General features: G+C 39.7%; 1 protein-coding gene across 1 annotated transcript in view; it reads left to right on the top strand.

Moving 5' to 3' along the window:
• Positions 1–12,342, top strand: part of TNRC6C (trinucleotide repeat containing adaptor 6C) — a 141,842-nt gene that overhangs the window by 61,428 nt on the left and 68,072 nt on the right. Inside the window, 1 exon segment of the mRNA XM_032208885.1 lies at positions 9,907–10,239. Coding sequence (XP_032064776.1) covers positions 9,907–10,239 — 333 coding nt within the window.

Below are 12,342 nucleotides of genomic sequence, written 5' to 3'. Positions count from 1 at the left end.
TGACCTGGTGGGAGTGGCCAAGACGATGTTATTACTAGATATTACTAATTACTAGATATTATTAATATTACTAGATCATTATTAATGCATAGATAACTGCGGGACATTACACACCCACCCACACCCACAAACTATGACAGTGCTAGGAAAACACCCAAAAAATAAAACTCTCCCCCCCCCCCAAAAAAAAAGACTGCCAATGAAACCAGTTTTTTTTTCCTAAGCCTAAGAACAGGAAAGACAAAGTCACTGGAATAAAAACCATCAAGGCAATGTGGAAAATTATAAAGGACAGGCACTCACAGAACCATCAACCACCTCAGAATTACCTAAACAAGGAGGGTGAAACACACTGCCTTGCAACAAACCTGGCCTGCCCATAGAAAAGCAGCCACTTTGAGACACATAAACCTGGTCTGAACACTTAAAAGCAACATATTGCATCACAAATAAAACATTTGCAAAAAGGAATAACATTTCTTGTAATAAACATTCTATAAACAATAAATAAATAAAAATTCCCTAAACTAATTAAAAACTACCACATTCAGAGAACACCAAAGGACCCCACAGTCCTCTCCCTCCTTATCTTTTTCTTTTTTGTCCTAACTTTCTCCTCCTCCCCCCCCCAACCCCACTCCCTTCTAGCACTGATGATGTTACCAAACTAGGAGTGCTGGAGAGGAGCTCTCACAGGGCGAAGAGCTTCCTGCTACAGGCACAATCTATCTGCAGCCGTAAATGACTGCAAGCAGCAGCTTCAGTCACCTGCTCGCAGCTGACAGTTGCGTTTGGGAGCGGAGGTGGTGGCAGCAGAAGTGGGCACAGACGGGATGTCCCCGCTTGCTGAGTAGAATGAGGCGGCGGGGATGCGTTGTTTCAGGGCGCCCCAAGCGCCGGCTCCTCTGAGTGTAGCCCATTCCCCCTCCCAAGAAGACCGTTTTCTTTTTAAAAACGCCTCTGCAGACGATCTTGAAAACCTGCGAGGTTGCTTTGGGAGGGGGAAGACAGGCAGCATTCCCCCACCTCTGGTTGCCTGCAGCCTCGGAAGCTTCTGCAACTTCACAGTAAAAGCAATTAAGAACTTCTCTCACTCGTGAGATTTTCTTTACTGTGCAAACACTTGCTTTAAGGCTGCAGGCTCCCGGGGAGGGGGGCAGGGGGAAATGCTGCCCATCTGTCCCCTTCCAAAGCAACCTTGCAGGTTTTCAAGATCATCCGGAGAGGCGTTTTTTAAAAAGAAAATCCTGAAAAGCCACAAGATTTAGAGAGATGGGCAGCTGGTCGTTTTTTTTGGGGGGGGGGAATCCACAGAACCAAGAGCGCAACCTGCTGGCTCCTCTGAGTGCAGCCCATTCCCCCTCCCAAGAAGACCATTTTCTTTTTAAAAACGCCTCTGCAGACGATCTTGAAAACCTGCGAGGCATTCCCCCACCCCATTCCTGGTTGCCTGTAGCCTCGGAAGCTTCCGCAGAGAAGCTTCTGCAGAGATGTTTTTAAAAAGAAAACGGTCTTCTTGGGAGTGGGAATGGGCTGCACTCAGAGGAACCGGCGGGTTGCGCTCCTGGTTCTGGGGATTCCCCCCCCCCCCAAAAAAAGGCCAGCTGCCCATCTCTCCAAATCCTTTTCAGGATTTTCTTTTTAAAAAACGCCTCTCCGGATGATCTTGAAAACCTGCAAGGTTGCTTTGGAAGAGGTTGCTTTGGAAGAGGTTGCTTTGGAAGAGGTTGCTTTGGAAGAGGTTGCTTTGGAAGGGGGAAGATAGGCAGCATTCCCCCACCCCATCTCTGGTTGCCTGCAGCCTCGGAAGCTTCCGCAACTTCACAGTAAAAGCAATTAAGAACTTCTCTCGCTCGTGAGATTTTCTTTACTGTGCAAATGCTTGCTTTAAGGCTGCAGGCTCCCGGGGAGGGGGGCAGGGGGAAATGCTGCCCATCTGTCCCCTTCCAAAGCAACCTTGCAGGTTTTCAAGATCATCCGGAGAGGCGTTTTTTAAAAAGAAAAACCCTGCTGGCACCCAGCGACAGGGGCCAGGAGTGGTACCGGCATTCCGGAAGTTAATTACTTCCGGGTTCACCGACGAACCGGTTTGCACGAACCGGTGCGAACCGGGAGGAACCCACCCCTGATATGCACAGCTCAACTTGCACGAGTGGTGGGGTAGTGGACACTCGGATGTGTGTGCAACTCCAGTAAAGTTCCATGTGTGTGTATGCCGCATGGCCCAGTTCCCCTCACCCCCCGCCGGGCCGCCAACCTGCAAAGGTGGGGGACTGCCATTCTATTAGCTGGTTCTTTAGTTTATGTAAATTTTTAGGGATAAGCATTTCATTTTATCAATGTATGCTGAAAGTATATTAAGGAAAGCTGGGCTAGAAGAAGATGAGCAATGGTTTTAAAACTGGAAGAAGAAATGTTAATAACCTGCATGATGCCAATGATACTATTGTGAGAGCTAAAAATGTAAAAGATCTACACGTTCTGGTAATAAAAACCAAATAGCACAGTGAAAAAATAGGATTAAAATTAAATATAAAGAAGAGCAAACCAGCTTTAGAATTGTCAATGATAATGTCTGCCTTTTAAGCTCAGCCATCAACATTAAAGGAACAAGCAGTCAAGAAATGTGCTTCAGTAGCATTTAGTTAAGCAACTACAAAAGCTTTGGAAAAGATATTCAGATGCCGTGTTGTATGTATACTTACAAAGATCAGAATTCTACATAACTTTGTAGAAGTGAAAGTTGGATTTTGAAGAAGCAGGATAAAAAGAGTATTGATGCTTTTGAACTTTGGTGTTGGAGAAGTGTCCCAGGTGATACTATTGCTTGTGCGATTCTGATTGTTAGAGAGTAAAAAGCACCAGGAAACAAAATGGCTGGTAGAAATAAGAAAAACTCTTCTGTTAATGAATCAAAGATTCCCCCCCACAAATTTTTTTAATAAACAACATTTTTTTAATAAAAAGATACCTTGAAGTTCATTTTCTAAGAGACTGCAGTCAATTTAAATCAGAGTGGACATTATAAATTTCTTAAAGATCAGCTTAAGTATAGTGTAGCAAGTTGTGGTCCTCATCTCTTCCTGATTTCTATTTAAGCACTGAATATAGACCAAGATGCATTTGAAAGTGTGGCATATTTAGTTGAAACACCTCTAAAGGGAGATCCCCCCCCTTTAAAATATAAAGTGGCAATTTACTGTTGTATGAACAAGCCTCTGTCTTGCACATAGCACTTTGGTTTTGAAGCTGCAGCAGCAAGGCGAACAAGCTATCAATATTTAGAAGAAGTTTTAGTTTCAATTATTCAAAGACATTTCAGTTTAAATTATGTTTTATCAGTGTATTAATTGAACACTGGATTATAATTTACTAGTTCCATAAAGGTTTGATGCAAAGATTTGATTAATCCAATTGGGGGTGGGGGTGGGATAGATGCTTCTGATCTTTTGCAGATGCGCCAGAGGAGAAAGAGGATACCAGGGAAGGATGAGCCTGAAGTTTGTGTAGGCTTGTTCATATAACCCTAAACATACTTTAACGTAATATAAAAATTGACCCTTTGGATAAAGCAGCTGGCTTTTAAATGCTGTTTAAACACATGAAGTAAAAGACATTTTTGTCTACTTGGATAATGTAATAATTTTTAAAGCTGTCTCTTTATTTCTTATCTCATAAAAACAGATGGCAATTATTTCTAGAAAGATGACTAGAGTTTATTTTGGCAAAATTTCTGTTTACCTACTGAAGGAATTTTATGCTTTTGATATTGGCTCTACATTTTTTTGTCATGTAATATTCAGTCCTGTTGTGCATCTGATATTTAGTTTTTCCAGATTGCCCCTCTGCAAAACACTTCTTAAAAATTATTGCAGTTGGCCTGTTGCCATATCTAAGTTATTTCTCAAGCCAGCCACGTGGGGTTTTTTTCCTCTGTTATTGGTATCTTTGGACAGTATTTAGAATTTTGTAGCAAGAATGCTCATGCTTTTTCTTTGAGGTAAAACATCTCCCATTTAAACCATTCTGAGAACTACCAGAAGCATTTGGTTTGGTGCAGATAATACCTTTTCTTGTCTAGATCTTTGGTTGATCTGAGGTAGGAGCTGATGTAAACCAGTATGTTTGGTCGTATTATTTCTGCCAAGATTAGCATGTGTGATTTATTTGTTAGTATTTGAAGGCAGGTGTGTGTGTGTCCCAAAACACCACCTATGTGTGTACCAAAACATCATCTAGATAGCTTTGTAATATTTTGCTTTAGGTAAGGAGCACCTGCAATATCTTACATTTGAAAACCTAACGCAGTGCTGTTTCCTTTAACAAATTACTTTCACTGAAGAGAAGATTGTAATCTGACAATTTTATCAGGTAATTGTTTATTTGTTTGAAATAAAGGGCTCAAATTTTTAATGGTAATTATGTAATGCTTTGATGCATAATTGCCGTATTATAGTTGGATGGATTCATCATCTAGAAATAGCTGAATCACTCAAAACATTTCCTATGTAAAAATATGAAATTCTAACCAAATTTAGATGTGAGCTAAAATATTGCTTTAAAAATGTCTTGGTTTGCATGTAAATGCAGGTGGAAGGGCAGCTCCTTTGTGTCTAACTGATCAATTCATAAAGGCATTTCAACTCAGATAATATAAGCTTCAATTGTGAGTAGAATAATCAGATAACAATCATATGAGTATATGCTATCTAAACCTTTATATTTAAATGAGACAAAACCATTTTGTTTGGAAGTATAATAAGTAAATAATATCCATGAACACCATCCTCATCTCCAATTGTTTTTAGAAAATATATTCTGCTTGTATTTTCTATCACAATAGACGGTGATAGAGTCAGGGACGTGCAGTCAGGGGAGGCGGGGCCTCACCAGTGTCATGAGGAAAAGAAAAGAATAATTAAAAGGAAAAAGACTAAGGTAGTTGCTGCCAGACTCCAGAGTCACAGTGGATGACTCTGAGTCTGCTTAGTGCTAACTGCAGGGGGAGGCGATAGAACTACGGGCCTCCTTTGGATAAGGAATTTTTCGCCTTTTAACCCTTGCTCAGAGTTAAGCAAGGGTTAAAAGGCGAAAAATTCCTTATGCAAAGGAGGCATGTGGTTCTCTGCCTCCTGATCTGGCAGCAGCAAATCGTGCCTAAGTTGCCTTTTTATTTAATTTTTTACATTTTCATCATGGCGGGCGGACAAGAGAGAGTTGAAATCCACAGCTGGAAAAGGTATGTGGATCGGACGGAGGGAGGGGTGGGATTCAAAATTATTGTAATTTAATTTGTAATTTTTTATTGTGAGGAATTTGTGTGCCTGTGTGTGTGTGTGTGTGTGTTTCTTCACAGCGGTGGGGTCGAAGGAGGTGGGGGGGGCAAGGCGGCAGAGCGCAGCAGCGGCAGGGATGTTCTCGCCACTGTGTCCGACAGGCCAGGCATCTCGCATTTATGTCTGCCATAAACGCGAGACGCCTGGCCTGTCGGACACAGCGGCGGGGACGTTGCTTCTTCCCGCTGCCGCGCTCTTGCCTCACCAACCATAATCCTCACCGCATGTCACTGGATAGAGTCTACTAGACAACCCATACCTCATTATGACATTTCAGAAATATTTCCTTATTGAAACAGAGGAACAGAATGGCCAAGTGTGGACAAAGAAACCAGTGGGAGTAGGAACAATTGCTGGCTTCCCCATTGAGTTTCCTTGGGGTAATCTGGCAGGGAGCAATATAAATCCCTGCCTCCAGCAGGCAGGTAAGTGGCTGCTGTTGGGTGTGGGATGGAAAGAGGAATTATGAGAGTGGCTGGGAAACTGTCCTGGAACATTAAATAATGTGATCACAACAGTAGGAGCCATAATTTTCCCAATTTTCATTCCCTCAGGACTTATGGGTCCCAAACTTTGGACAGTCTATAAGTTAGCCCACTTGTGACACTTTGGTTCAAAAAGTATTGTCCTGGGATAATATCACTTTGTCCATGAGAATGAGAGTTTTAGTAGTATATAGATTTTGCTTAAAATGCTTAGATAGATAGCCAGCTGTGTAGCATGCTGTTGTAGTGAATGCCCTCACTGAGCATGGATTTGATAAGATGATCTGTAAGGCCCCGCCTAAGTGTAATGACCCAGGGCTGGGCATGGAAGCAACGCGGCCGGAACAAAGGCTTAACTCCCCTTTATTGCACCAACTTTCCTTCAAAAGTCCTACCATTCACTGCAAGTCCAGGAGCAAAGCTCTAAACACGCACCTCCAATAGTGACTGCTATTAGTCCAGAGGAGGCACACAGTTCTGAGAGCAGCCACAGTTCAGGGAATTTGGTTCCAAGGAGTCCTTGTCACAGGAAGAGTTCTCTGGGACTGTAGCATAACCCGGAGCAGAACTGTGTTGACACGAACTCGCACATAGCCAAACCAGGCAAGCAGGGCAAGGCACAGCAAAGTATCCAAATGTTGGTAACAGCATGTAAGACTGGAAAAAGACAACACTTGTTCTGACAAGTGCCACTCCCAACGGCATCTCATTAAATCTCATTCCTCAGATAAGCCTTGCAAAGAGGGGCGGGGTACCCTCCTCCCAAATTGTTGGGTCACTCTGATCTGACCTCCGTGCTCAGGGATCGGAGGAGGGAGAGGTAATTGCTCATTGCTGGAGCTCTGTCGCTCCGCTGCCTGCCCTCTCCTCCCATCCTGCGCCCTCTCTCCTTCCCCGGCAATCCTTCCAGGCCCAAGGGATCTGGGACTACTTCATCCTAATCCTCCGATTGTTCCTCCGTAGGCCCTAGCTCCATCTCGTCATCCTCCTCAGACCCAGGCTCCAATGGGGCCATGACGCTCAACCTTATTTCTTATGTTTTTAAAAGCTTTAATAAGAAAAGATTTTTTTTTAAAAAAAAACCCAGAACTTTAATTCTTGCGGCAAAATGTTCTGCATCGGTTGTTCAATTTCACAGTTGTGGATATAGTGAATGATGTTGTATTGCCCCATTAATTTCTATGTGATTTCATCTATTTTTATATATTTTGACTTAGCAGGTTATGGTAAAAGAAACCAAATGTATTAATAGAATCTTTGTTCTCTTTGATAGTGCATTGTTCTTGGATAATGTTATCTCGGTGGGGATCAGGGTCTGCGTTTTATTCCAGTTAAAAATTCAGGAAATGTTTCTAGTTTTGAGCAGCAGCAGAGATTTAAACGAAGTCAGTGTTTCATCTATATCCCCAGTATATACATTCCTGGTTTGTATTAAATGTACTGCAAATATAATTCAGCCCAGTCACTGAGTTTTATAAATGAAGTTGAAAAGATTGTAAAACACAAAGGCTGATGTGAATTTTGTAAGAAATATAAGCTTTTTAAAAAAAATTCTGTGGTAGCACAGAGTATCAGGGAAAAGAAGATTGGCATCTCTGCTTCCACCTAAGTGTAAGTGCCTGATTTCCACAATTAGAGATTAATTGAGGCATTTGTGAAAGACAAAAATAAAGCTTCATTGTAATTTGTTAAGAAAATAGTAGGATTGCATATATTTGCCTGTAGTCTTGGTTACAGTTTTCACTTAGTTTTGTGTATTCCAGGGCCATGATGTGCTCATTTTGAAGACATTCACTTTTACATCTATATTGTGTTATTGTTCATTATGCCTGGTAACATTCAAAGTTGAGTATACATCCATGATGATGAACCTATGGCATGCGTGCCAGAGGTAGCATGCTAGCCCTCTCTGTGGGCACGCACGCTGTCACCCACTGCTCTTTTGGCTTCTAGCATGCACATGAGTGCCAGGCAGCTGGTCTTCATAGGCACCAGAGCACTAGGAAACATCCAGAAAAACGTCCAAAAAACAAGCTGTTTCTGGAGTGTTTTGGGGCCATTTTCAAGCTGTTTTAGGACTGAAAATGGTCTGAAAAATGGCCAAAACACAGGCCCCCAAATGGTCAAAAAGCAGGCATGTGCGCGCTGGCCAGCTGGTCTTTGGTTTCCGGTGATCCGACGCGCACAAAGATCAGCTGGCTGGAGCTGGGCACTCAGTCCGAAAAGGTTTGCCATCACTGGTATATATACTGCTCTCCTACCACATGGCTCTAGTCTTAAAAGTGATCACAAACATCAGTTAGTTCACAGTCCCAATGCAAGACTTCTAAATAGATCTCAGTGCACGGAGCATACAACCCTGGCAGTATGCAACTTATGTTAATTACTGATTTGTTTCCAGTTCGAAGTCAGAGTACTAGTTTGACCTTTAAGAACTCTAAACAATGCAAGGCTGGGCTATATTAAGGACGGTCTGGTTTCACACGTGCATGGCCTTCCCCTCTGGTCAGCATTTATTCATTTAATTATGAAATTTATTTGCCACCCATCTCGTATGCAATGATTCTGGGCAGCTTACAAACATTAAAGCATTGAAAACATTAAAAACATCAATAATAGAAACACAGCCAATAAAATCATTAGCAAATAAAATCATTAACACCAGATGGCAAAGGAGGAATGCCTTTTTTAAAGGCCTCTTCTGCTGTTCTTTACCTACAGAAGTGAGAATGTTGGATATATAAAATGTTACTCATTAATTTGGTGTCCTGACTATGGAAAGTTGGTCCAGTTACTGCTTGCCTTAATAATGCCCAGTGAAAACATGGGGCAAGTAAATATTGGGTATTTAATGGAATTTTTCTTTTGAAATAATTTACTTTTCATGCTTCTCTTAATACATTTTAATAACTAATTTATATTGCTGTAATATTACGTTATAAATTGCTGGACTGTACAGAGGATATTACAATGTTTTGTAAATAAATTTATTATGTAATTATATCATAGAATATGATTCTTAAAAGATAAAATATATAAAGCCTACTGAAAAAGCATAATTGATTATTTGTGTAATTTTGGAGCTAACTAAAGTTAGGTGGGTCTTATATTTTAAAGATATAAATAAGAATATTTATGGCTCTAAAATAGGGAATTTTAAGGGAATTGTAAGGAAATACTTTAGGAAAGAAATTTGTTCAAATCAATATCAGTGTGAATATATCTAATGTCAACCTGTCAGGGTAATATATAAATCAAGGTGCAATTGCACTTTGAGATTCACAAATTTTAAAGTGTGTGTGTGTGTGTGTGTAAGAGAGAAGAGAGTATTAGATTATTTTATGACGCCTTTATTACTTATAAGTAATTCAAGGTGACAAAGATACATACTGCTCATTCCTCCTATTTTCCCAACAACCGCAAACCTTGTGAAGTAGGCTGGGCACCCAGTCCAACGTTTATGCCTAAAATGGGACTAGAACTCACAGTCTCCTGGTTCCTAGGCCAGCACCTTAATTGCTACACCAAAAATTATTCAGTTTATTATTATTATTATAGAAAGCTGTTTCTTAAAATGGAGCAAAAATAAATTAACACTAGAAAAACAGACACGTTTTGCTATTTCTTAATGTCAGCAGTTGTAATTCCATATAGGTCGTTCTCAACTTACGACTATTCATTTAACAACCATTTGAAGTTATGATGGCACTGCGATATTGTTGAAGCGTTTCCTTAATGTAAGTTTCCCCAAGTTTAATATGCTCTTGATATCAGAAAGCAGAAAAATATTATTACGGCATACATTTAGCGAGATGAAGAAAAACAATTTTAATATATAGTATAAAGTTTTAGAAATCACTGAGATGTCCAGAAATGTTGTTTTGAAATTTTCAGTTACATGACCAAACCTAAAGAATGTAACATTTATGTAGAATGAACTCTGCTTCCTAAGTGTTATATGTTTGATTACTTCACTTGCTTATTCAAGCAAAGAGCATGTTGATGAATTTTAATTTCAAGTGCATTTAAGAAGAATTGTATTTAATTCTCCCTCTTAATATTTTCTTAACTTTTTATTTTCTTAGTGCCAGAACCTATTAAGACCAGTTTAAGCCAGCCCCAACCTGCCGGTACTAGTACCAGTACTTCCACCAGCACTATTACCAACAATAATAATGGCAAGCGTGCATCTGCCAATGGGCAGCAGCCAGCTGCATCCCGATACCTGCCTCGTGAGGTGCCTCCACGCTTCCGCCAACAAGAACAGAAGCAGCTCTTAAAAAGAGGCCAGCCTCTGCCTGCTGGAACTCTGATCAGCACAAGCCCAGCGCAAAGTACTGGACAAGTAGGAACAAGTCCTCCTCCACAACCAGGAGTAGGTGGACATCACCACCCCAGTAAGACCCAGATCCCCACAGGTGAGTGATAAGGTTGAAAGAAATGTGTTATAGGCATGACAATTGTTTAGGTGCTCAGCTAAATAGTTAATATTTACCTCAGAGTGGTTTGGTTTCTGATTTAAAACACCATGGTCACGTAGAAAGGAAGACACATTGTTCTCTGTTACAGAATCAGTTTCACTTGGAAAGTATAGGTGAACAATACCTGAATGAAGTAATGTTGGTAGCTTACTAAACAGGAGATTCATTGGAATCCTTTGTTGATTATGGGCCACTTTTGGCCATAATCTAACTAGGGGATTTTCTGTGTAGGTCTTTGAGTTAGACTCTATAGAAGAGGCAGAAATAAAACCAAAGTTGAAACCATTATTAGAGTAGACTATAAAAGCATTGTTTTGAGTGTTTTGAATGCAAAGCAGAGCTCCCATGTTCATAGAGATTCATTTTGTGCTTGAAATCAAAATTTGACTGTTCAGTGAAACATGCATGATACACATACATGCATGTTTGTGTATATAGTTATATCCATGACTTACTGTTTGAGAAGTGCTACTGTAGCTCATGCAGACTTCATAAGTTGTCAGTCCACTTATATGGATACACACAAAAGCAGGAATGCTAGGAATATAGACTTAATTCTGAATTATTTGTATAGTGCTGTCTTAATATATTTTTTTCAAAACTGAATGGTTTTACATCCAGATGTTTGAATTTTGCTAATGCTTGCAAATTGGCTACTCAAAATCTGACTGTAAAGTTATTAGCTATTTAAAGTAAGCCATGGTTTTTGCAATTGTTGCTTTAAGAAATGTCAGACCATGAGTTGGCAATCATGCATACTCTAAATGTATTATGAGATATTGTAGCAGGATGAACTGCTCCTGTGAGAGTTAATGGGCTTTAGTCCAACTTGTGTCATAGATGAGTGGAATTACTTGTGGATCTCAGAGTATATTTCTTCCTAAGAATAGCTTGAGAAAATGAGAGCTGAAAAGTCTGCTGAAATAGATCGAGCAATGTTAAATGCAAGACTTATTTGAAGTAAGTAAGTGAAAGGAGAAAGCATCTTCTGTCATATGAAACAGCACTCAGATGATAAAAAAATCAGGCACTTAATTCAGTAAATAGAGGGAGACCTGTAGTATTGCCATGCTTTTAAATTTAGTTTTTAGGCTGTACTTTAGGCTGTACGTTCCGTTTTAAAAGTTACTGGAGACAAGAATACTATGCATGCCAAAATTAAATTATGGGGTTTGCAACTACAAAATGAAGCTGTTGACTTTGGAAGGCTCTAATAGAGACTTAGGCAAGATCTTAAGAATGTTGGACAATTATAAAGAATTGGTTAACCTTGATTCCTAATAGAATTGTCCTGTTCATAATATTGTATCTTTCATTATTGGTTACTAGCAAATAATATTAAGGAAACGTTATTTCCTTTATGTTTGCTTGAAGACTTTGAATTGGCATTTAGTTGAACTTTGTGTAGAATTATAATAGATTCAATAGACTTGTGTCTGATTTAAAGGACTGTTCTTACAATCATGAATTATAGCATCTTGGCCTAAGAAGTTGGCTGTTCTGCCAAAAAAGCACTCAAAACAACTAACAGAAACGGGTTAAAGGGATTTGGAAGTGGTGCTTACAGTTTTGTCCTCTGTCATCATTTATATTGGACTGAATCTTCACACTTACACAATATGTTGTCCGGTTCAGAAGAACACCAAGCCATATTGTAGTTTGATTTGTTTGGGGCTTGTTTGCTTGGGGCTTAATATAATATGCGACTAAGAATATGTAGTTACTCATTATGGTTTTCCATTATGTACAAATAAGGCTACTATGATTTATTCAACAAAACATGTGTTTAAACATTTTAAACTAAAAAAAGTCTAAAAATGAGTTTATGTATACACTCATTCCCTTTTTGACTGCACTTCCTTGCTAATTTGCCATAGGCACTTAGATGAATTCTTAAGTGCTAATAAGCATTTGCAAGTGCAAGGGAAAATCTTCCTCCTCTTTTTTCCTCTCTCCAAGAGGGAAAGATTACATACAATATTCCAGTCTTTATTATAATTTATGTTTTTAAACCATTTTTCAAGTTCTTTGATTTTATAT

The sequence above is a fragment of the Thamnophis elegans genome, chromosome 2, assembly GCF_009769535.1.
Source record: "Thamnophis elegans isolate rThaEle1 chromosome 2, rThaEle1.pri, whole genome shotgun sequence".
Classification (NCBI taxonomy): Eukaryota; Metazoa; Chordata; class Lepidosauria; order Squamata; family Colubridae; genus Thamnophis; species Thamnophis elegans.
The sequence above is the reverse complement of the archived record's forward strand: the minus strand, read 5'-3'. Positions and strand labels throughout refer to the sequence as shown.